This window comes from Quercus lobata, chromosome 10 (genome assembly GCF_001633185.2).
Source record: "Quercus lobata isolate SW786 chromosome 10, ValleyOak3.0 Primary Assembly, whole genome shotgun sequence".
NCBI lineage: Eukaryota > Viridiplantae > Streptophyta > Magnoliopsida > Fagales > Fagaceae > Quercus > Quercus lobata.
The window spans coordinates 34,120,564-34,147,481 of NC_044913.1; the positions used below are offsets into that span (position 1 = coordinate 34,120,564).

The window sequence follows — 26,918 nt, forward strand, 5'->3', positions numbered from 1 at the left end:
ATAACTGCAAGAGTTGAGTACAAGATAATGGAAGTCTATTTGGGTGTTTTGAAATTTAGGGGACTTAAACGACAGATGGCAAAATTTAGAGGACTAAAATAAAAGGCAGTGAAACTTAGTAGGTTAGTTTTGAAATATAGCCTTTATTATTATTATTTATTTTTATTTAAAAGCTAACCATTCCACCACATCTCCAGGTTTACTCTTCTCTTTTCACGTTGCCGCTCGTCTCTTTCTCTTTGGCTTTAAACGTAGAGCATCTCGGCCAAACCCTTCACCTCTTCTCTCAGTCTTGCTCTCTCTGTTCGTAGCCTCTGCTGGCTCAAGTATTGGCTTCTAAAGCTTGGTACGTTTTTGTAATCCTATTTGGTTCTGGAGAACATGTTTGTTTCAGGTTTCATATGATTTTGTTTCTCTCTTTTCGTAGTCAACTCAAGCTGCTGATAATGAATGTTACATTAATCGAACGAGAAAATTAGGTGGTTAGAAAATCTGCAATCAACATTTGACAAAAGTGTATGTTACCTCTGTTTTGCTGCTTAGGTATTACATGAGAGGGTTTAACCATCTTTTTGGTTTGCAATTGTGGATTACTTTGTAGGTTTTGTTATATATGTGTGTGTGTATATATATCAATTCTTGGGGTGTGCCTCTCTTTTGTTTTTCATGAGTATCTCCCTCATTTGTGGGAAGATCATTTATTTTCTTAATATTATTTGTCTGTTCTTTAAAGTGAACTCCACATGCTTGAGAAAATGTCCGAGTTGAATTTTATGGATAATTTAAATAAGTTGGATAAAGATCCTGCATTGGGTGTAGCTTATATATATGCAGGTAGCCATTTGAATGATGGGTATACGAGGTATTTCTCCTCCTGAAGTCCCATTTAGTTGGTGAGGAGGAAGCATTCCTAGGATGGACTATAGTAACCGTAGATGATTAATAGGTTGTGGGATGTAATGATAGTGATGGGCTATCGGGGAAATTCCACTTTTGGAACTTAAAAAGCTTTTAACCAATGGGTTTTTTTTTTTAGCCCCAATAAGTAGAGGTTATTATAGCATCTTCCCTATAAATAGGATTAAGCTTCAACTTGGGTTGGTGATTTCCCTTTGCCTTTTTTAAACTTAAAATTTTCTATCTTAAATGGTGTACAAACTTTCTTTTCTGCAATCAAAGTTGCAGTGTTGGGTAGGAAATACACTTATAAAAAAAAAAAAAAAGTGTTGGGTAGGAAATAAAAGTTTTGAGAATCAAGTCCAATAGATGCAAGAACCCAGAATAAGGTTTGCTCAAAAATTTCTTACGCAATTTTCAAATTAAATTTGGCCTCTTATTTGAAGATATGAGAGTTGAAACTTTCAACCTATAAATTAGTTTCATGAATGCCACCACATTCATTTTCCATTCACCAATTATCATAATCTTAGTTTGCTTATTGCAATATGAGGACATAATGTCTTCTAGATTTACTCTGCTGGGCCTATATTCATTAACTAATTTGAAGAAGTTTTTTGTCCATCTTTCATATCATTACCACTGTATCCTTGCACATAATGATGATGATTTGAACATTTTTCACTAATTTCATATAAAAAAGATTGTTCAAAGTGCCTAAATGTAAGAACTTTTGGAGTCATAACTGGTTAGGTAGATGTCATAGGCTTAATTTTAAGAGGTCACTATATTAAGAGCACTTATATGTTTATACTGTGTAGTAATTCTTTTGTCTTGTAAAATTATTAGTACTTATCAAAGCAAATGTAAGAGCACTTTTATGGTAATGGATTTAACTATATATGAATTGCATTTGTGTATCCTAAGTTTTTTGTTATCATTTTCAAGTCATAGTACCTTCAAGTAAACTAAATAGTTTTAATATTTATTTAACTATCCCATGGGCATTGGAGCATTGATTTATGGAGGGCTGTCCCTCATTGTATCCTATGTTGTATTTGGTGAGAACGGAACTCAAGATGTTTTGAAGGGAAGGAATGGTCTATTTTGGATCTTAAATTTCTCCTTTTTCATACCTTGCTGGAATGGAGTTCGTCCTTTAATCTTTTTCCTTGTTCTAATTTTTTAGAAATGCTTGATCTTTGTATTTTAAGTGTTTGATGTACTTTTTTTCATGTACACTCCCGGTGTGCCTGGTTTCTCTTTTAAATTTTAATACAATTCCGTTATTTATCAAAAAAAAAAAAAAAAAAAAACTATCCCGTGCATCGCATGGGTTAGTGACTAGTTTAATTAATTTTGTTAAACCTTTCTTTGTACCTGTGCCTTTAATCTCATATTTTTTTGTTATTCCCCCAAACTCCATCCTTCATCACGATGCAGCAGCGGCATACCAGAGCTGGTTTCAAACAAACCCAGTAACTGTAACAGTAGGAAACTAAGTAAACTAAACGTGCGTATTTGGTTTACTATTATTCATGAATCCTTATTTCTTATTTCTTTTTCAATTTTTTTAGTTTTTACATACTCCATTAGTTTAGTTTATATCTATCCACCCTATGAATGCTCATATTTAGTTAAATATCACCTGTTCTCAAATACATATGAAATCTTATCATGCATGGCTGCTAGATAAAGTTTATAATAATGTATTTCGTTATTCTTTCTTTTTGTTTGTTTGTCAAAGAAAATTCGGTTTGCATATTTTGATTACATGAATTCTCTTTTGGAATTCCATAGAGAGTTGGATGTGGAGTGTTTTGAAAACTGGTTTGCTAAAATACAAAATGTAGGCTCTCATTGTTAAATTTTGAAAAAGTATATACATGACCCGTATTATACAAACCCTTTTGCCATCCCTAATCCTATCCAGGTTATTTTACAGCTACCACCAACCACCCTCTTAGGCCAATCACCACTGTACAATAAGGTAATTATTCTTTTTGTCTCTTAAAAAAAATAGACGTTTTCAATTTGAGGGCTTATGTATTGTGGTATTATTAATTAAGTGTTTATATTTGGCCTTTGTAATGGCTTTTTCTCTGCCTCTCACTTATGGTTGTGCTTTTTTAAATGTAGAGACTGATTTTTTTTATTGAGAATGGAAGAAGACAAGAATTTTAAGGATTTGGGAATATGCGAACAATTGGCTGAGGCTTGTGATAATTTGGGATGGAAAATTCCAACGAAGATACAAGCCGAAGCAATTCCTCACGCACTTGAAGGTTCATTCTCTCTTTTGTATTCTCTTATTATCACATTGTTCTCCTTTTATTCTTGTAGTGTATTCATGTACTTGATTCTATTTTGGTTTTTCTATTTTAGGAAAAGACTTGATTGGACTTGCACAAACAGGTTCTGGTAAAACTGGAGCGTTTGCTCTTCCCATTTTGCAATCACTTTTAGAATCTCCACAAGCATTCTTTGCTTGTGTGCTGTCCCCAACAAGGTTTGATATTTGATCCTTGGTTGATTGATGTTTTTTGTTTTTTATTTTTATAATAATTTTTTTCTATGTTCTAGGAAGGGTGTTTGAATCTATACTATTACTTAAAAGGCTTTCTCTGTTTGGATTCCTCAATTTTGATGTCCAAAATATCCTCAGATTTACTAGTTTGTAGCCCTTAAATAGTAGGGTTAGATATGTAAAATTACTAATTTAAAAAGTTCTAAATTTTAGATAAATTTGAAAAGACATTGCCTACAAAATAGGAACACTCCCTCTAACCCACTTATTCTAACACACGTTTCTAATATTTTATTCTTAAAAAAAAAAAAACCTCATGTTTAATTATTAAAAAAAAAAAACACTACTAAATAGAGATTAAGAGCAGTTTAAATTGTTTCTATATATTAAGAAAATTCAAAAAGATAGTTATTGTCTTTTTTACTTCTAAAAATACCCTTTATTTAATAAACTTATCTTTATCTCTAAATCATAAGAAATGGGTTAAAATCTTAAATTGATAAAAATTAGAAACAAAAAACCTAATGAAAAAAGCCCACGTTCTATAAAAAAATTATCTATCACGTTCCTATTTTGAAAAAAAAAAAAAAAAAAAATCCCATGTTTTATCCAAAAAAAAACTACCCTAGGCACTTTTTTTTTTTTTTTTTTTTTTTTTTTTTTTTTTTTTTTCTTTCAAATTCAAAGTTTAAAAACAGTACAAGTTTTAGATAACTTCATGTTTAAAAACTCAAGTAAAATATGCTAAAATTTCAAATAAAACTACCACTCTCCCACAATCACTCCCACAGTCATAAGTTATCTCTCTATATATTAAGATCTTTATATATTAAGAGAATTTAGAAAGTTAATTATCTTCTTCTTGCAATGACTAAAATACCACTAAAATTTATTAAGCACTACTCTAAACAAAAAATAATTGAGTCTGTAAAAGTAATTTGAACTAAATATATTTAAGAGGTATTTAATTTTTTTTTTTTTAAACCCTAACACGTTTGAATTCCATTCCCCACATTTTACTACTAACAAAGTGCTTGAATACCACTCCCCCATGTTTTACTCCTATCAAATTGCTTTACCCTCAAATTTAAAATTTTAAACTACTTTTTAACTTCTTCTTATGAACAACTGTTATTAACTTCTTTTAGTTATCCGGGTTTTGCTTTTAGTTTCACGTTATACTCCTCCCCCTTCTCCTTCATCTTCTTCCTCTTCTTTTTATTTATTTATTTATTTTAAAAAGGCTATAAATTAGGCGAAGACATATTTGGTAGTTTCATGATAGCTTGAAGAGAATTTTTCAAAGGTAGAGATTCTCAAGAGTATAAAATAACATTAAATGTCTCTCAAACATGTATTTGTGATAATGAGATGTTACTTTCACAGCCATGCTATTCATATCATGCTTCATCAATATCTTACCAACAACCAATTAACACCTATTTCGTGAAATTCTGACTTCGCAATATGTATTTGTTTGTCTATTACTACATGACAATTTCTATTTGTTTGTACTTATTTATCTTCTTTGACGTCAAACTTTTCTTTCTTTCTTCTTTTTTATTTTTTATTTTTTTATTTTAATTTTAATTTAACAATTTCACATGTAATTTTTTGAGAAAAATATGACAAATGGGATCTGTTAATGGCTGTCTAGAAATTTCTTTCATTCTCTCTTCCTTTTTTTTTGCTTCCGAATGATGTTGTTTCAAAGTGTCTCACAAGATTAACATAAAGTTTCTGTTTAAATTCTTCATCTGCACTTGAATCTTTAAAAGGTTTTTATAAAATATGCCCACGACATTGAATATTTTCTATTAGTTTCATGTTATTCATGTATGTCAAATTTTTTTGAGTTACTTTCTTTTAATTTGAAGTTATATGCCTATAGAAACCATTAGGGAATCCTTAAAAGAAAAGATAAATAAATAAATAAAAATAGGAACTAAAAAGCCTTTAAAAATGTGCATAGAACGTATAGAGAAGGCTACACACAAATGCAATCACAATAGCAGCTATGCAACTCGCACATTTTGTTTACTTCTCTTTACTATTTTTGTAACTATTTTTGTATGTGCACGGGAAAAATACTAGCAACTGCCGGACAGTCACAATAGTAAAAAACAATACTGAGAAAGCATATTTCCTTAGTCTCATATACATATGACACATTAGCACTAATATAATGGGTCTTATAGTAAACATGTAAGAGAACCCCAAAAGAAAGTGAAAATGAAATCTTTACAAAACATTGATCAATACAAGAGACAGCTCCATAAAAGAGAATTTAAGTCATCACTTCATGCGTGAGGGTGGATGTATTCATTTTCTATTGTAGGGATGTGCATAATCCGGAATTGGAAGCTTTCAGCAGCTTCATCAAGACCATTTATAGCACTCTTGTAAGGGGGATCAAGGAGAATAAGAGATGTTGGCTGCCTTGTAAGAGTAAGGGGTTCACGGTTAGTGCATACTATACCATCTTCTAGTTGGCCATAGTGAGCAGTTTTTCCCTTGGAAAAGCATTTGGAAGCAGAAGATTCCCTCTAGAGTGGCTTTCTTTGTATGGACCGCTATCTTGGGGAACTGTCTGACAACTGACAATTTAAGGAAAAGAAAGTTTTGCATTTTGGATTGGTGTTATATGTGCAAGTGTAATAGTGAAACTGTTGATCATCTATTTCTTCATAGCCCAGTTGCTTTGGAGTTGTGGGATATGGTTTTTGGCTTATTTGGAGTTTATTGGGTTATGCCAATGTCTGTTGTTGGGCTATTTGCTTGCTGGCAAGGTCGATTTGGTCGCCATCGTAATGGAGATATATGGATGGTTGTTTCTCATTGTTTGATGTGGTGTATTTGGAAGGACAAAAATAGTGGGTGTTTTGAAGACAATGAGTGTTCCATGCCTGATCTCAAGTTTCTATTTTTCAGAACTTTATTGGACTGGTTCTCTGTGTGGAGAAACCAACCTTTTTCTTCTATTTTGGATTTGCTTGATTTTTGTAATGTTCGTTTTTGATATGTTCACCCTTGTATATTCCTTGTATACTTGGGTGTCTCTCTCTTTTTGATATCAATGAATCTTTATTACTTATCAAAAAAAAAAAAAAAAAAATGATCCATTGATATTTCATAAAATACCAATGTAAAAAAATAAATAAATATACGTCTACATAATAAAAATTAAAAAAAAAAAAAAAACTAGCCTCTAAGCACATGTTCACGTGCGTGCTTAGAGGTCTTCTATTTTTTTTGTGTAAAGGTTAATAGTGTTTATTCATCATAATTCAAAGTTGCTATATTTTCCAATCACAAAAATATCTAGGGGTGTGATGAGATTTATGCATTTGTGAGTGAAATAATTTTTTGGTATAAATATCATCACACCCCTAGATATTTTTGTGATTGGAAAATATAGCAACTTTGAATTATGATGAATAAACACTATTAACCTTTACACAAAAAATAGAAGAGCCTCTAAGCATGCGTGTGAGCGCGTGCTTGGAGGCTAGTTGATAATAATTTGATTTCTTTCTTTTGCGTATACTTATTCTATTTTTTTTTTCAGGGAGCTTGCAATTCAAATTGCTGAGCATTTTGAAGCTTTAGGAGCTTGCATTGGTGTTAAGTGTGCTGTGGTGAGCTTTTGGCCAAAATTGTTTCTAAATAGACATGTTACACATTATATGAGTTTTCTGATTATATTTGTCTTATTCATTTTCTATTTGCATTACATGATGGCACAATCTTTTTTTATAAGTAATAGGTTTCGTTACTGAAAAGGATCTACCTGAAGCATGTAGGAAGCATACATAAGTACACCAGAAAATTTCAAAGAAAGAGACTTACAAAAATGAAAAGAAAGAGAATCAATGAATATTACAACAGAATTTATGATGCGGATGGAAAGTGAACAAAACGTGTCCGCTTCAAGAAAATGACCCTTGAATCCAGAAGGAGATTCCTGGAATTCACCAGAATAGGAAAAGAAGAAACCTCTGAAATTTTATTTAGCAAACTGAATTAAAAAATTCATGTATAGACTTGGAGACCAACTTAAAAGGTTTCATAAAACTTTATTAACAAGTAGAAATATTCTAAAAAGAGATCCTAATTAAAGGACTGCAATTTAACTAGAAAAGCATTAAAACACCTGCAAATAAAATCAAAGAAAAAAAAAAAATCCTATATCTAAAATTTCAAAAATTACATGAAAATTGTTAAAATGAATAAACAAACATTAAAATGCATATTCTATTGCGCATCAGACCCTTCCATGTGGAAAAAACTTTTTCTTGAGATTCTTTTTCCTTTATTACAGTTAATTATTGTGTGCAGCATATTTATGCTAATAAGTACGAAATAATCAATTCTATTTAGTCAACTTATCCCTTGTAATGGTTAATTATTGTAGCTGTAGTGCTGTACTTCTAAGTTAGCACTGGTTTTGGGCTATAAGTTTTATAAATTGAAAGGATAAAGCATAAAATTGTAAAAGTTGAATGCTTTAACTTCCATCAATTGAATTCCAATAACCTATCTCAAATGAATCCTTCCATAATAATGGGATGGAGGGTGACAAGATCCACCTGGTGTGTGTAACTTGCCAATTAAAAAAAAAATCCATCAAACAGATAGATTTGGAAAATGATGTTCTGTAAGCTACTGCACTCACTGTCACTGATTCTTTTATTACGGTTTCCTCATCATATGTGAGATATTGACAGGCAAGTTCATTCTTTATAAATTATTTATTTATTTATTTAATTTATTTATTTTTAATGCTGAAAGGTATTGATTGCTCTAGTCTAATTTTAGGGCTTTTAATATGTAAAATATGCCATAACCTGTTGTTAGATGAATCATAACTAGAGTTTGGAATGTAATAAATTTTGTTTTCATGGAGGTGCAAGACTATATTTCGTGGTTCATTTCTTCTTTGGTTAAATGATGTTTAGCAAAAAATGCATGTTAGAAATAAATAAGTGAACAACATTTATGGGGGATATCCAAGAGAGGTGTCTCTATTTGGTTTCTAAAGTTTTTGATGCTATGATTATCAGGTTCAATTTGTATAATACTGTTGTTAAATAGATTTTCTTGTTAAGTTTGTAATTTTTTTAGAAGTTTAATTTGCATTTTTGTTAACATCAATCAATCTCTTTAATAAGCGTCTTTACCAAATTCTTTGTAGCTTGTTGGAGGGATAGACAGGGTACAACAGACTAACAACCTTGCAAACCGGCCACATATTATTGTAAGTGTTTGTTTTATTGGCTGAATAGTTTGATATCTTTGGTTTCTTTAAATCTTGTATGAGGGTATAAAAGGTGGATAACTGAGAATGTGATTTTTTATTTTTTTCGTTTTTCCATTTTGTTTATGTTGGATTGTCAAATTACATGGGTGTTTACAATTATTTTGTGTTTTTGATAACAATTTCTCAATTTTATACCATTGTAGTTTTTGCATTGAGTATTGCTGGAATCCAACCTAATTTACATGAATAATGTTGAAGTAATTTTGAAGATTATGTTTTTGATTTGTATGACTTCAAAAATGCTTTTGATTTGGAAGTAAATTTGATGATTATGATAAACTTGATACATGTTGAATGACTTCATCCATGATCCCATTAATTACTCTCCTATAGTGATTTAACAGCAAAGAAGATTGGAGAAATTAACATAAGACATGAACATTATTATTTTATTAGGCTGTGTGTTTGGCTTTCAATTTGATTCTCCCTAAAGCCACCATGATTGGGGCATTTGTCTTAGCAATATCCTTCTTAAGGCTTCAACTTGGTCTCTACTTTGATGTGCATTATAATACATAAACTTGAACATGTTCAGGCTGATTGTAGACTATTGTCTTAGAGCTATGGTGTAGCTTGTTTTTCCGCAGCTTGATTTGGTTATTGTTATGCTTTTCTCAACTTTTTGCAGCAAGGTTGTGACTTTGGATTGGATTGCTATGTGTCTTAGTATTGTGGGGTTTTATTTTTATTTGTGCATCACTAGTGGTAGATGTTGATGGGCTGTCTTAGTAACCCATAATAACTTTTTACTTGAATGAGTGGAGTCTACAAAGCATTGATGAGGTATATTGACATATTCAGTTCTAGTGACTCTATCTCATATTAGGTTTCAGATTTTGAGCTGCTCAATTATATATTTATTTTTTACTGTAATTAATTTGTTATTGGATATGTGTCCTCCTATATGCGGGTTGTTCTATTTATAGGCTTAAAAAAAAAAAAAAAAAAAACTAAAAATAAAGACATTGAATTTGCTTGGATTCTTTGAAAGAACTTAATTCTTTAAGTTTTAAATCAGTATATCGTGCAATGAATTTGGTAAATCAATTTTACAGCTATTTTGTTTCTGTTCTGTTCAATCCACTTCTCATTTTGATTTTTTTTCTTAAATGCCTTTGTAGGTTGGAACACCTGGACGTCTTGTTGATCATCTTTCCAACACGAAAGGTTTTTCCCTTCGCACACTGAAGTATTTGGTACGGTACTTATATCTTGTCAATGTAGTTTTCTTTTTTAGATACATACATGTTGTGTACATATGGGTCTATGCGTTATGTTACTTATTATAGGTAGTCTTGATACATTGTAGGGAGCTTTAAGAGTATGGAATCAATTTGACATGAGGTTAATGAATCAATATCCTTATTTGAAATTGTAAGTTAAATTAAAATCTTTGACTTGAATATGAAAAAACAAAATATGCACAGTGAAATTTCTCATAATTTAAATGCATAATCATAAAGCACCAAGGATCATTGATTATAATAAAAAGAATCTTTCTTTATTATAGGGATTATCTTTCATCATTCAGGTCAAACTTTGTTATTTCTTTGGCTTTCGGTAGACCCACTATAATTTTTAAATTTATAGAAATTCAACTTCATAAAGCACTAAGGATCATTAGAGCACCGGATGAGAAGAGAAATTTGATATAGTTTGGCGCAAACAACAAATTAGAACACGTTGGGTTGCTAAAAAGACCCATGTTTGTTGCGCATCTTAATGGGTGGTTGAAGCCCAAATGAGTGCATGCCCAATACCCATACTTGATAGTAAGTCCCAAGGGAGTGATTAGCCTTCCTGAAAGCACGATCCCATGAAGGGCATGGGGTTGACTTTGGCTTCAGAAAAATCCCACGACAATATTAATTGCGATTGAATGGTGGTGTCATCGTGAACCAGTGGGAAGTGGGGGAATCTTTTTGTACCTGCAATGATATAGGATGCGATCAATGTGGTGAGGCCGTGATTGAAGCCGATGGGGTTTTGGGTTCCAATGTTGTGGGTGACACGTTGCGAGGACTAGAGTTAGTAGGTATCATAGCTTTGGCAATGAGTGGGGTGGCGGGGGATATCCCAGCATAGTTTTTCTGACATAATATATTGGGTCAAAATCCTTTTCTTGCTTTATTGGGGCTGGGTAGTGATATGACTTAGGTGGGATTATCTTGGGCTTCTGATGTCTAGTGCCTTACTTGGGAGGATAGCATAAGCCACTGAAACTCAGTGTATTGATGAGGATAGCAACATCTCAAGCTGGGTACCTTTATGTTACATAGACCTACGGGAGAATTTGGAATTGGTTTCCGCAGGAGGCGAGGAAGATGTTGGGTTTGACATTGAGGGTTGGAGGAGCCCTCTAAATGGGTGGCAAGCCTGATTTAGTAAATTTGTGGGGTTCCTTGTTGCTCGGTTTGAACAACAGTATATGGCTTTGTTACGGCAACTTAAGAAGGTTGTACTCAATGGGCACTTCTAGTGGCTCTCGGCGGTCTACTAATTTAAATCAAAGAGCTTTCACAGAATCAAAAGTATGATTTCCTCAGCAAATTATGACGGGCCTCATGGGTGAAGTAGTGGAAGGAGAGAGATTGTGATTGCTACGGGGCTTTTTAAGTTTACATTATGAAATTGCTTATATTAACTTGGCTGGTTAGGGGATTGAACAATCCCCAAAAAAGGGATTTTGTGAAGAATCTGTTGAAAGAATGGAGGTGCGGTAGTCCTTTTGTAGATTGGACAGTTCTGGATGCAGTTGACACAGTTGGGGGGTGTTACTACTATTGGAAAAAAAAGGGTGTTGGAGAAAATTGACACGTGTGAGAATTATTTTCAGTGTCTACTTTGTTGAAGGGTGTTGAGGATAGGTTTAAGTGGGAGTGCCCCATGCTATTTGGTTCGAATGATGATAGCCTCATAAATAGCTTATGGGAGGAGTTAAGGAGAGAGGCAAAGATGGGACATGGCTTGGTGTGTTGCTGGTGAATTTAGTGTAATTAGATATCCAATCTAGAGGCTTGGATGCAATAATTTTATCTCAGCCATGTTCAACTTCTCGAATTTTATTGAGAATATTATTTTGATGGATTTATTACTTGAATGGGTTTCATATACATAGTGTAAGAGCTTTGATGGGTTTTTGTGGATTGAGAGGAACACTTCATGGACGTAAAACGACGACTTCTACCTTGAGTGGTGTCAGATCATTGTCCTCTTTCGGTCGTAGCAGGAGACATGTCAAGGGGGAAATGTGCAATTAAGTTTGAAAATATGTGGGTGAAAGTGGAGGGGTTTGTGGAGAAGGTTTAGAATTTGTGGAATGGGTATTTTTTTCACTGGATCTCCTAATTTGTATTAGCTCTTAAATTAAAAGCAAGTAAAGAAGATTTGAAGTAGTGGAACAAGCAGGAATTTGGGGATGTTACTTATAAGAAAAAGCATTTGTTAATTGAATTATTGGGTCTGGATGTGGAAGAAGGCTGCCATAGAGATGAGGGTAAGGCTAACATTGAACGTTTAGCCACTCTTGAGATCTCTTAGTGTCAAAAGTCAAGAGATTTATGGTTGAAGGAGAGCGACAAGAACACATGGTTCTTCCACATATTGGCCAACTCACACAGGTACCAATCACATGAGAGGTCTAGCGGTGGATGGTACTTTTTATGAGGAAGAATTGGAGATTATCTGGTTGGAAAATATTATACTTGTCAAAGGGTGGGAGGCTTACTATGCTTTCACGCTTATCTACATATTATCTCTCCTTTACTATTCCCATGTTTGTGGCAAATAGGTTACAGTGAATAAAAAGGAATTTTTTGTGGTGTTCCTTAGAAGAGTAGTTCAAATACTCGTGGTGGCGTGGGATAAGGTTTGTTCACCTATTGAGATAGGAGGATTAAGGATTAGGAAGATAGGGAGTTTTAATCAAGCCTAATTGGTGAAATAGTTATGGCGCTTTGGGCATGAACTAACGCTTTTGTGGTATCAAGTGATAACTTCGAAGTAAGGGGTGGCTGGAGTACTAAACCAAGTAAAGGGATGTGTGGGTATAGTCTTTGCCAGAGTATAAGAGCAGGTTGGTATAATTTCTTCCTGTATGTATCCTTTGAGTGATGGCACACGTAAGATTTTGGCACAAAAAATGGTAAGGACAGCTCTCTCTGAAGGATTTGTTCCTTGATTTTTTTTGCTTGCTCAGCTGTCAGAGAGGCCCCAATCTTTGATTGTTTGGTTAGCCTATTGGATAAGGGGTTATAGGGGTTGATCCGTGTGTTTTCACAAAGATTTTCATGATTTGAAGTTAGAGTCAGTGAATTCCTTTTTAGGCCTTATTTTTTCAGAGGTTCCTAGGGGGTGGCAAGTTACAGTCAGTGATAGATTGTGCTGATGTTTTAATGGGAGTGGCAAGTTTGATTTGAATTCTATAAGGCTATTCATGGTACCAATGTATCTTCATTCCCTTGGAAGAGTATTTAGGGGTTAATTTCCCAAATATGCTGTCCTTAAATATGCTGTCCTTTGTCTGGGGTAAGACTCTTACCTATGTTAATCTTACCATGAGGAGGTCTTTATTTAGTTGGCTAGTGTTGTATGTGTCGTTGTAGTGGGGAAACAGTGGAGCACTTGTTGCTCTATTGTGAGATATGCACTTTAGAGTTTTTGGGTAATGGTATACATAGGCTAGACATTGTGGTGCAAAGTACACTGTAATATTCCTATCCACTTTGCAATTCACAAAATCAAATCTATTTAGATCTAGTGTCCGTTTGAGAACAACTTACTTAGTTTTTTATTGAAAGTATGCTAAAGTATACTTGTACTTTAAAAAAGTGAGAAAAAGTGAGGTTCTAAAAAGTTGTACATAAAAGCTAAAAGAAAAAAAGTTGGCTTATAAGTCAATGCCAAACGGATACCCTAGTTACTAGTGGTCCATTCATTTCTTTTGTTTATTTCATCCTTTTATATTTTCTTACTATGGCATCTCCTTTACTGCATCTTATTTCTCATTTAATGTCCATCTCTGCCTCAAGTCATGGTAAAGTTTGCTACTCTGCCAGACAACTGCCGTGGTAGTGATGGTGGCTTATATAGTATGCTAAACTCATAGATTTCTATATCTTTGATCTAGCTAGAACTGGTAAAAAAACTGTTAGGGCACCCTTGGTGTTGCTTAGTATATATTCATTTTATAAGTAATAAGAATTTATTGATAAAGAAACAACAACCCTATGTTCACGATAATGAACATGAAGTATCTAAAACAATTACAATCAAATCAAAATGAGAAACTAATAGAGTGCAATAAATAAACAATGGAAGTATAATGTGTAAAACCCAAGCCCAAGACCAATCAAACAGGGTCCTGGTTAGCTAGGACTTCAAATGATGTTGCCTAGTCTATGAAATCATTTGTTTAAGCTGCATGATTGGGTTACACTTTGAGCAGGTTCTAGATGAGGCTGACAGGTTGTTGAATGAGGACTTCGAGAAACCAATTAATGAAATTTTGAATGTTATTCCTCGTGAACGGAGAACATATCTATTTTCTGCCACTATGACCAGTAAGGTATGTATTTAAATATCCTGCTGTACCTAAAAGATATATCTGTCATCAAGGATGTACTTTTTAAATTTTTTCTTGCTGTGGGTGGTAGCTATATATGTGTTGTAAATTTATAGTGAATCCTGGATATTCTGCTTCCTTAAATATGAGATCCCTTTCTGATATTTCTAGAGAAACTCATTATGGAACTAATGTTTCCATGAAAATGAAGTGAAATTTTGAGGAAAAACATTTTGACATTTCATGCTGATCAGGGCATGATAGTTTGGTAGGGTTTTAGATGACCTGTAGAACACACTTTACACCAGCGGAGAAGATATTTGGTGCCTTACAGCACGCATGTTATAAAAATTATTATGTGGGCAGTACACATATTCTAACAATTGTTAATGCTATAGACACCATATGGTTGTTAAAAGGTTCTTCTGACACCTGCCACTCATTAGTATTACATCAACACTGTTACAAGTATTGTCTTTGTGGTACCTAGACAAGTTATACTGGAGATTCACACTGCACAGGTGAATCGTATATGAAAAAGGTATAATTTCTTTAGTCTTCCACATAATGTTCTATTTATTCATGATGTTTCAGGTTAAGAAGCTCCAAAGGGCTTGTTTAAGAAATCCTGTGAAGGTAATGATAATCTTTCTTACGCTTATATCAATTGTTCATAGTTTTTGTCGTGACTTCTAATAGCTATCAGTTTTGAATGATTTCAGATTGAAGCAGCATCAAAATATTCTACTGTTGACACGCTAAAGCAGCAGTTTTGCCTTTTGCCAGCTAAATACAAGGTTTCTCCTTATTTCGCTTATCCAAAATATATCTACACACACTTAAGGTTTCTTCTTTTCTCAGTGTTAAGCTTCTTTTGAAGATGTTTTATTAAAGACTTAATACTTATGCCAGGTATTATGGCTGGTGATTAGTGCCAATGAGTTAAATGTTTGAATTCATTATCAGGGAATTATTTTGTTTACATTGAACTGAGCATGCTTATGTTCTTGAGTATGTTGAAGAAAGATAGTGGAAATGTTCATGAAAAATGTACAAGAATTAGTTTGGTCTTTTGTGCTGAAGGTTGCCTCTGAAGCCATGTACCAGATCATTGGAAAAATGACATTTTTTTTCACCAAATGCTTTTTTATGAGAGGTAGACCTGAAGTTTATGCTCTCCTATAAGGCAGGGCTGAAGTTTTGAGGTCTTAGCCAACTAAAGAGATCATATAGATAGCTTTCTTTTGTACAATCAGAAGTTCTTTAAATAGTTTTTGTTAATGAATACTTTTGACAAGTTGATTCTTTGAATAGTGTGGACAACTTCATTTCGGGCGATTTGTTGTTTCTGGATATACAGAAATTCGAGGCTTGACATAAACAAGTTGTATTTAGCTACTAATTAATTTTGTCAATGGCTTCTAGCAGATAGTGAAACCCTATGTGGATCGAAAAACAATATGATTGCAATGGCTATTGTAACAAGTTGTTTTTGTTTGTTTCTTTTTATATCCTCTCCTTAAATTTGTATAGAAGTGGGGTATTTGTGCATTGGGTATGACCTTATATATACATACACATTTTTCTTTGCGAGTAAAGAAGTGGCTAAGTGATTAGATGTGAAGAATGTTTCTGGTGCAACTCTTAGTGCAAGTGACAATCATTTAAGAGTGAAGTGTATCGCACTAACAATTTAGAAAGTGTGTTTGTGGCATGCATTTTGAAGGTGTATTCATCTAATTGCATGCATTTTATTTTCTTTTGTAGAGTTTCTTATGTTGTATGATGTTGGTCTTTGTTCCTGGTACATATATTCATATTTACTGTTTTGCAGGAGTGTTACCTTGTATATATTTTGACTGAGATGTCTGGATGTACATCAATGGTTTTCACTCGTACCTGTGATGCAACTCTTTTTCTTGCTATGATGCTTCGACATCTTGGTCTCAGGGCCATTCCAATTAATGGTAAAATGACCCAGGTAATATATATTATTTAACCGAAGTAAAAATGATTTCCATCTGTAGCTTTTTAAGTATGTTGGTTAGCTCTTTCCTTTTATCTTTTTTCTTTCTTTAATTTATTCTCCCTTTCTACGTTGCCGTAATATTTTGGGACTTTTTTTAACAGTCGAAGAGATCTGGAGCCTTAAATCAGTTCAAGGCAGGAGAGTGCAATATTCTTATCTGCACTGATGTGGCAAGTAGAGGACTTGACATTGAACTTGTTGATATGGTTATCAATTATGATATTCCCACAAGCTACAAGGTTAGGCTTGCTACCTATGTGCTGACCAAGAGCAGGGGTATACCTGTTTTATGGTGTAACATACTTACATAAATGCTTTCCATTTTGATTGTTTCTTAGCTTTTATTCAACTCAACTCAATAAGTGTAATTTTTGTAATCTTCTAATCAGTGTTGTAATTCCATCTTTTCGATTGGTTAGTTAGTTAGGAGTTAGGGATTAAGCACATGTAAAACATTTTACACATGACTTAATTCTTAGAGTACGTGCCAATTATCTTGAGCCGAGTGAACCAATGAGATTAGAGCTACCTCCTATAAATAGATGGTTGTAATTCACAATTAGGCATTGAGTAAAGAATGACCCAATTGTGCTTAGTGCATTTCCCTTCTCTTATTCTCTCTCTGTCTTTCTCTGTTAATAATTCTTTGGAAGGTGACTGCCTCCAATTTAGTCAAAACCCATGCAAGTCCTTTACACTTTCCATCCATCCCCGTTAAGAACCACTCAATAATATTTCATTATTAACCTATCCAAAAAAAAAAAAAAAACCACTGGGTTACTAACACACCTCCACCTCCAAACTAAAATAGGATTTCCATCGTGATCCACTTTTCACATTTTCATTGTTCTTTTCATCTCAGCCACCCTAACTCTTCATATATAGCTATGATTTCTATCTCAATACAGTTATTGAGTTCTCCTCAATTCTGTGCGACTTCCATTAAATAGCTCCTCCATCTTTCCTTAAACTCTTCTTCCTTTACTAAAAATTCTTTGATCCTTATATTTGATACACTTGGCACAGTTCAAGTCTCTAGTTTCGTTTACCAATTTTAGCAATTTTTTAAATATGCTTCTCCACCTTTGTCACCAAAATGCTGTATAATTCATTGAAATTCTTAGATCAGCACCTCTAAATTCCTCTCTAGATTCCTTTTGCTATTTACTATATTCTTTTTGGGTTTAATTACCACTTTAGTCCTCAACATTTACCCCATGTTTCAAAATAGTCCTAACCTTTCAAATATTTCGTTTTAGTCCTTAAAACCTTTTGTTCTTGTGTTAAAAAAGTTATTGTTGTTAAGTGGTGGATACGAAAATCTAAGGTAGCAAATGGAGGGAATAAAATACTTATGCTGACTGGATGCCTCATGGAATTTATTTATTTTAAAAAAAGCTAAAACCAGTTAGCTCTGCAATGCAATCAGGTGAGCTGGATTTTGATGGGGGAAATGTTTGGTGATGGGGATTTTGATTCATTTTTGTCTTGGTTCTTGTGGGGTTGTGTGGTACTAAGAAAATGGGGGAAATGTTTGGTGATGGGGTTGTTGGAGTTTGTGAGAAATGGAAAAGGTTTACTTTTAGTAAAGCTTATGTAGGTTTTTTTTTTTTTTTTTTTTTTGATAGGTAATAAAGAGTTTTATTGATAGCAAAAGTGCAATGTGTTTACGATTGTAAACTCACTGCATTTGAAAAGAATACAAACAAATCAAATGGAAGAACTAACAAAAATAAGGAAATTAGACAAGGAAATACAATGCATAAGACTCCAAATACGAGACCACTCAAAAAAAGTCCTAGTTAGCAAAGTCTTCAACAGATCAATAGGTCTCTCAATGTCCTCAAAAGTTCGGGTATTGCATTCCTTCTATACTATCCACATAAGACATGTCGGTATCATATTCCAAACGTTTGAAGATAAGGCCCCAACCAATTCCTCCAAGCAAAAAGAAGAGAGACAACTGTATTCGGCATCACCCACTGAACCCCAAACATAAGGAAGACCTCACTCCACAAGCATGAGCAAACTTAAATGGGGCATAAGGTGATCCACAGTTTTCTCATTACACCGACATAGGCAACACTAATTAATAAGAGGCAAGTTCTTCTTAACAAGGTTATTTATTGTAAGAATTCCACCCCTAACAACTGTCCATAAAAAGAAAGACACCCTTTTAGATACCTTAACACACCAAATGCTCTGCCAAGGGAAAGAAACACCAAATGCGTTGCCAAGGGAAAGAAACAGAAGGGGTTTTCAATAAAGAATTATAAAAGGGTGCACATAAAAAATATCACTACGATTCAACTACCAAATCAGGATATCATCTCCCTCCCCCCTTGGTATTCTAGCGGAAACATGCTCAAAGAAAGAGTAAAATCTCCCCAACTTCCAATCATTGAAGTTGCGACAGAAAAGTAAGTTCCAACTCCTACCTCCCCCATTTGGTGCATATAAAAGCAGATCAGAAATCAGAGCTTATTGTACCACAGCACAAACAAACAATTCTGAATATAACTCTTTCAAAGAAATAGGACTGCTCCAAGGGTCGTACCAATACTGAATACGAATACCCTCTCTAGTTGCATACACCACATGACCAAAGAAACTAATGTTCTTACACAATCCACAACCATGTGTTCCTCAAACAACTCTAGTGCACCAACCTCCACTAACCTCCTCATATTTGGCGGCAATAACTTGATGCCATAAATGGGTAACTTCCTTCCCAAAGCACCATAGCCACTTCCCAAGCAGGGCTTGGTTAAAAAGCCCAATCCTCCAAATCCCCAAGCCACCTGCCTCCACCGGCCAAACAGCCTTATCCCAAGCAATAAGCGGATATTTAAAAACTTCGTCAGATCTCCCCCAGAGGAAATTCCTCTGAATCCTCTCTAATTTGTTTGCTACATGTTGTGGAATAGTAAACAAAGATAAATAATAAGTTGGAAGGCTCGACAAAGTGCTCTTCAATAAAGTAAGTCTACCCCCTTTTGACAAATATAGCTGCTTCCAACCTAAGAGCTTTTTCTCCATCCTTTCTATAATAGGGTTCCAAATTGAAGCATCCTTGAAATGAGCCCCAAGAGGCATTCCCAAATAAGATATGGGCAAACAACCAAACTTACAACATTAAATTACGAGCCAAAGCATCCAAATTCCCAACCTCACCAATTGGCACACACTCACTGTTACTAACATTTACTTTCAAGCCTGTAATAGCTTCAAAGAAAATCAACACCATCCGAATATATAATAATTGTTCCCTGGATGCATAACAAAAAAGAATAGTATCATCAGCAAAAAGAAAGATGAGAAATACGCAAACCTCCTCGCGCATTGGGACTTGCTTGGAAACCCCTAAGAAAGTCTCCCTCCTCTGTCTTCTTCAATAACCTACTTAGCACCTCCATCACCAACAAGAATAATATGAGATAAAAGATCCCCTTGACAAAGACCATGAGTGCTACCAAAGAGACCAGCTGGGGACCCATTAATAAGCACTGAGAAATGTACTGTAGAGATGCACGCCTTCATCCATCTCCCCCCATTTATCCCCCAAACCCGTCCTCTCCATAAGGTAAAACACAGCACTCCAATTTACATGATCATAAGCCTTTTCAATATCCAACTTGACAATCACACCTAGAATACTACTCTTCAATCTACTATCCAAGCATTCATTTGCTATGAGACTTTTTTTATTTCCCTTTTTTCGCATGTAATTTGACTATGTAATTTTTTTGTAGTATTTTGTGCACACATTCTATGTACATGAAGTATCTCCTCGAATTCAATAAAATTTTGTTACTTATAAAATATTTGTGGAAATAGTGTATGCAGATATCCTCTCTCGTAATTGTGTTTGATTTTATTATTGAAAGAATTATGCTAGTAGGTATTTTCCTGCTTGTTCTATATGCTCTGGTTTGCTGATTGAAGTGGTCCACAGCTTTATAACCATCGAGTGGGGAGAACTGCTCGTGCAGGAAGATCGGGCGTTGCAGTCTCTTTAGTGAATCAGTATGAGTGGGAATGGTTTGTACAGATAGAGAATGATATTGGTAGGCAACACATGCCATTTGTGTGGTGAAGCATTGTAAAGGGGGGTGTCTCAAAAACTAAAAATATTTTTTGGGTGTGTTTCAGGCAAGAAGATATCACAGTTTCCTTGTCAAAAAGAGGAAGTCCTGCTATTCATGGAGCGCGTCACAGAGGCCCAAAGAATAGCTCGGGTGGTAATGATTTTTTTATTTATTTTATTTTTTAATTGTTTTCATTTTCAACAACTTATGAAGATTAAGAGTGCTTGTGCCAATAATTGGGTTGGGATAAACGTGCCCCAGTCCATGCCTTTGTGGTCTGGTTTATGCTAAGAAGCACGGCCTATTCAAAACCCCCCAGCGTGTCCATGGACATGCCAAGGTCACTCATGCATGCATGTACACATTATGTTAGGAGAAAATATATATATATATATATTATTGAAAAAGGATTCCTTAAATTTTAGATATGTTCTTAAAGATTTTGATATGTATATTTAATTAATTAGCTGTGGTAACCCCACCATGTCATGTCCTAGTTTTCAAGAATTGACACATTGCTATGTCTGTGTCTGTGTCTGTGTCCGTGTTGCTGTTTGTCATACTGACTGTTAGTGTTGAGAATGTTATGACCATGGTCTACTCACTTAGACCCTATGACAAAGAGAGTGAATCCTTATATAAGAGCATTAGCATCCGGTTTCTAAAAAATATCCTATTTTATCATCTCAAAAGCTACTTTATCTATTATACCATACCATTTTACAACACACCCAACATCCTAAGTTTTATTTTTACAAGCAACACATTAAAATATATAAATTACTCAATAAAATAATAAAAAAAATCTCTCTCTTCTCTCTTCATCTCTGTTCTCTCTTTAATTTCTGTCTCTCCGTTTCTCTCTCTCTCTCAACCACCCACCACCAACCCAAACCCAGAACAACTACCCACCACCACAGCAAACAAAACCATAAACAACAACTGAATCATCTCTCTTTCAACAAAGCACTACATGCCTTGCTGCAACTTTGGAAAAAGCCTTGATTTTTTTTTTCTTTTCCCTCTCCAATGCCAATTAATATTCACAAAAATAAATAAAAACCCACTTCACCAAAACAAGACTTTAGCTTTAAAAAATGAGGTATTTTCAAATCTATAGATCCACAGACCCATTCATTAACAAAAAGCAAGAAGGTTCCTTGCAGAGACCCATTTGTTCTTTCCGATTGTAACAAGAAAAACACACACCAGAACCATATCAGCAGTAAACAAAAAAAAAAAAAAAGATTTGAAGCACTAATGCAAAAGCCTTAATTTTCCTTAAATGGGTTGAGGAAATAAAGGAAACCCACTTCAAAAAAACCTGGTTTTATCTTAAAACAATGAGGATTTAACACCACAGATTTGTGCATTTAGCCATATGTAGAAAGAAAGAAAGAGCAGTGACCCAAAATCAAACCCATACCCACCGGCCAGCAACCCAGCCACCACCCACACGCTGGACCCACGACCAATGCCAGGAAAATTCAGCCACCACAGCAATAAAATCTCATCAATAGTTTGTGGAGCTCAAAGCTCTCAGGCCATGGTGCGGCTCAATGAGTTGGGCGAGAGAAAGAGAGGGTAGAGTTGGGTTTGGGTTCTGAGGGAGGGACCACAGATGTGGTGGTGAGTGGTGGAGGAGAAGCTAGCTTTAGCCATGGAGCCTTGGTGAAAAGAAATCAGAGGATTTGGGAGAGAGAATGAGAGAGAGAGATGCCAGAGATGAGAGAAAAGAAAGAGAGAGTGTTGAGTCAGAGGAAAGAAAGAATATAATAAGAATTTTTTTTAGATGCTATTGTAGCAAATTTGTAAAATTTTAGAAAATTTGTATGGGCATGTACAGTAGTGTATGGTCCTACTATTGATGGTTTGGAGTTTGCTAATATTGAGGAGGATGGGCGGCTTTCTCTTGAGATGGATTTTTCTAAGGAGGTGGCGGCAAAGGTACTCCAAGAGATGGAGGTTGATAAAACTCGTAGTCCTGACGGCTTCACTATGGCTTTTTTTGGTAAATGCTGGAGTGTAGTGGAAAATAATGTTATGGCCTTTTTTTGACCATTTTCTTAGGAGCTTAGAGTTTGAACTGTCTTTGTATGCTTCTTTCCTATCTTTAATACCCAAAAAAATAATGCTTTGAATACTAAAGATTTCCGGCCTATTAGTTTAGTGGGCTGTGTATAAGTTGTTATCTAAGGTGTTGGCTAACAGATTAAGGACGGTGTTGGACAAACTTATTTCTGAGTCGCAAATTCTTTTGTTGGTGGTAGACAAATTTTGGATTCAATGCTTATTGCTAACGAATGTCTTAATAGTAGACTGAAGTATCGTACTTCGTGAGTGGTTTGTAAGTTAGACATGGAAAAAACCTATGATCATGTGAATTGGGACACTTTGTTTTATTTGTTGGAGAGGATGGGTTTTGGGGTTCAATGGAAGGGATGGTTAAAGGCATGTGTCACTACTGTCCGTTTCTCAGTTTCGGTTAATGGATCTCAATGTTGGTTTCTTTGGTAGCTCACGAGGTCTAAGACAAGGTGATTTGTTGTCTCCTCTTTATTTTGATCATGGAGGTTTTAAGTTGGATTTTGAAGAAAACTAAGGAAGGTGGTCTTCTTCAGGGTTTTCATGTGGGACCTATTAATACTACTGGCATTCGTATTTCCCATCTTCTTTTTGCTGATGATGCCATTCTTTTCTGTGATGCTTCTAGGGAGCAATTGCTCTCTATTAGGTTGGCTTTGACTTGTTTTCAAGCCTTTACTGGTTTGAAGGTGAATGTGGGGCAAAAGTGAGATTGTCCCTATTGGGGAGGTAACATTTAGACTTTGGCTAACATTCTTCAATGTAGGGTGAGCAGTTTGCCTATGAATTATTTGGGAATGCCATTTAGTACTTTGTATAATACAGCCGCTATCTAGAAGCCTATTTTGGAGAGAATGGAGAAGAAGCTTTTGGGCTGAAAGCATCTTTATTTGTCATAGGGCGGTAGGCTCACTTTGTTGAAAAGTACACTTTTAAGTCTCCCAATTTATTATCTCTCTCTTTTTACTGTTCCTAAGGCCCCATGGCTATTAGGTTAGAACGCATTCAGAGGAGTTTCTTGTGGGGTTCCTCAGAGGAGTGTTTCAAATACCCCTTGGTGGCTTGGGAAAAGGTTTGTTTACCGCTTGAGCTAGGTGGTTTGGGAAGTCGGAAGTTGGTGTCTTTTAATCAGGCTTTACTAGGAAAATGGCTTTGGAGGTATGGCCATGAAACTACCCATTTGTGGTAGAGGGTCATTGCCATGAAATATGGGGAGGGGAAATGGGGGTGGAGTACTAGAGTTTGTAGAGGGGCTCATGGGTGTGGTTTATGGCGAAGTATCAATTAAGGTTGGGAGAACTTTTCTAAGCACTTGTCTTTTGTGGTGGGTGATGGCTCTCATATTCTTTTTTGGCATGATCAGTGGATTGGGGACAATTATCTTATAACTCTTTATCCTTAGTTATTTGTGTTTAGCCATTAAGGAAGGTTGTATTTTTGATGTTTTGAGTCCTTCAGTGGGTGGAAATGACAGAGTTTGGAATTTAAGGTTTTATAGGGAATTTAATGATTGGGAGTTAGCATCTTCTTTCTCCTTTTTTCATTTGATCCAATCTCGGATTCCTAGGGGTGGTGGTTGTGACAGTCTTTGTTGGAGCTTCAATGGAAGTGGGAAGTTTGACACTGAGATTCGAGATGTTACTCCTATTTTCCCTTGGAAGGGCATTTGTAAAGTAAAGGTTACTAAAAAGGTGGCTTTCTTTAACGTTTATTTGTCCTTCTTTGTTTCTGTTTGTTCTTTGTTATCTTTTCATCTTTTCCTTATTAATAATATTTACGTATTACCTATCAACAGGAAAAAAAAAATGTTTAGAGCGTGTTCAAACAGATTAAAGATGCATTGAAAGATTTTGGCAATACCCTGTCAGCTTGGTACATGCAAACATTCCTGATTAGGAATTCAGAAAGTACCATGCCTATATGAGCAGTTGAGCAAAACTAGAAGCTAACGCTTATTTGAAGTCGAGCTATGACCTCTAATTTTCTAAAATTTCATTTAGTGCGTTCAAACAGACTAAAAGACGCCTTGAAAGACTTTGGGCAATCCCCACACATGAACTAGTCTCCATTAGGTACAAGCAAAGTTTCCTGATTAGGATTTCAGACGATACAATGCCTTATTATTTGTTCATTTCCTTCCACCACTTCTACAGCTTAGCGAAACCTACACCTAGACTGCCTCCTTGAAAGTTGAAACCTTGCAGTTTCAAGGTCCCAGTTTTGATGTAAGCACATGGAGGGATCAAATCCCTTCTTCAAGGTTCCCTTATTATGACTCTGTTGGGTAGAATTCCAAAGATTGTCTCTCAAATCCATCATCTTAGTTGCATCAGGTTAGCTCTTTCCACTGTGACTGAGTTTTGTAAAATTCAAATAAGTGTAGTTTATATGTGGTCTGATTGTTATATGATTACAATTTTCTGCATGTAAATGATTCTTGAGATAGTCTTTTGTCGTGATCATTGCTAATAAATCTCTAATAACTGTTTAACGGTTTTCAGAGATTTTGTAGGTTTTATTATTTTTGGGAGGTGTTTTCCATCACATTATGTTCTTGAAGCTTGATTTTCCCTTTCAATTCCCAAATCTTTATTTATATTCCTGGTTTAGTTATTTGGAATTGATTTCCTGACCTACTAATGATGTTTTTTTTTTTTTTTTTTTTGGTAATTAAATAATTTTATTAGAAAACGAAGGAGGGGATACATAAAAGGATGTGTACACTCTCTTTTCAAAGAATACTTTGATAACGAATAATGTACAAATATTTAATCATTTTGGCATCCACCCCAAGTATTAATTTGGTCTTCAGGCCTTTCCATTTGCAAACTTCTTTGTTCAAACTGTTTAGCACTCCATGGTGTTTATGTTTGTGATATATTATAGACTTCTTTTTCTATCTTTACATTCTACGCAGATTGGGTTGATCTGTTTTGAAGGCTTCTTTTAGCCAAACCAAACCAGGTCGACCACACTGAAATAACCAAACAAGCCAATTCGTAGGTGGCTGGTTTGGACCAGTTTGGCTTGTCAGTTTGGGGCCTTTGGGCCAGTATAATATATTCAGTTTGTGCCCTTTTTTCACCAAGGAAAAAAAAAAATTGTTTTGCCTCCAAGTGTATCATGCCAGACAATTAATTTGTATTTTTAGCATTTAGGCTATAAATAAAAATTGTACTTGGCATTAGTTTTATTGACTACTATTTTAATTTTTATGATAAGAGTCCATTGTGCTTATTTTTAAATATACAATATTTTAGTATATATTAAAAAAATGTCGGGTACTTGGGTTGGTTCAGTTTTGTCAATTTGTGAAAACTTTCTCTGAACCAATTCCTTTGGAGTTTCAAGTTTTGAGGAAGTTTTCAGCTATAGGGCCAAACTAGCTCTTTGGTGTGATTTAGGTTGGTTGAGTGCATCGGTTGTTGGTTTAAATGGACACCTCTTCTGCCATTACCAAAGTTTTTCGCTACTCTAAAATGTATTTAGAGTTGCCATATTTTGAAAGAACTTTGTCTTTTTCGTGAGCTTATTTAATAATATTATTTAATTAATTAACTCTTTATTTTTTTGATAGCGTATGAAAGATTTAGGAGGCAGGAAGGAGAAGCAAGGAGGAGACGATGGTGAGGAGGCTATGGACAGATACTTAAAGCTCAGAAATGGGAAGTCTTCGAAGAAGATGAGAAAATGAATATAGGAGATAGCAAATTTTGTTGGACTTTTTAAATGTTTTATATCATTAATTTTTTTTTTTCTTTCTTTTTTGGAGTTGTGTTGGGAAGATATTTGTGTCTATAAGTACGTATACATTTAATGCAAATTTTGTTAAGTTTAAATGTTTTGTTATTATTACTTTTTCATTATCATTACTTTTTTAAATGTCGAAATCATTTGGTTGCACACATTTAAGCTCTAAAAACCTGTGTTTTCTGTTGTAATTGGCAACGTACAAAACGCTCACATTGTTGCTCAAATTGTGGCTAGTCGGTATCATGAACTTGTAAAGTGTCGCCAAACTTTCTTCAAAATATCCATCCGAAGAGCTTGGAAATTAAAATTCATGGAGAATCATAGAATAGCGAGACTACAAATGCAAACTAGACAACTCTAGCTAAGCTGCAATTCAAGAACAAATAGCCTACATCCACATCTGCTGCAAATATATATGTTAGTATTGAGTTCTTTCTTTTGGTCAGTCTAGTACATGTATGTAAAGCATCATGAAAAATTCTCCAAATGAAAACAATAAGCATAGTAGTTTTCATTCCTTTTCTAGCTGGTTTTGTGTGCAAACCTGTTTCCACATTTGAACATTAGACAACTAGCACCAGAGAAGATGAGAACTAGTGCAATGCAACAAAGAGTGAGACTTCTCTGCGCAGTTTAAGAAGGGGGGGGGGGGGGGG

At 34.7% G+C, this 26,918-nt stretch overlaps 1 protein-coding gene across 2 annotated transcripts; it reads left to right on the plus strand.

Moving 5' to 3' along the window:
* Positions 1-181: 181 nt before the first annotated feature.
* LOC115963261 (DEAD-box ATP-dependent RNA helicase 10-like) lies at positions 182-26,348 on the plus strand. 2 transcript variants are annotated; one of them, XM_031082204.1, is made up of 15 exons: positions 182-346; positions 2,843-2,887; positions 3,037-3,182; positions 3,283-3,406; positions 6,993-7,062; positions 8,619-8,681; positions 9,866-9,940; positions 14,191-14,310; positions 14,902-14,943; positions 15,030-15,104; positions 16,142-16,288; positions 16,438-16,575; positions 20,292-20,403; positions 20,489-20,577; positions 26,087-26,348. In XM_031082204.1, the coding sequence occupies exons 3-15, from the start codon at positions 3,059-3,061 to the stop codon at positions 26,201-26,203; spliced, it is 1,296 nt and encodes a 431-aa protein (XP_030938064.1). In that variant the 5' UTR covers positions 182-346; positions 2,843-2,887; positions 3,037-3,058; the 3' UTR covers positions 26,204-26,348. The 2 variants fall into 2 exon arrangements, with proteins under 2 accessions (XP_030938064.1, XP_030938065.1); XM_031082205.1 differs by lacking the exon at positions 2,843-2,887.
* Positions 26,349-26,918: the final 570 nt, after the last annotated feature.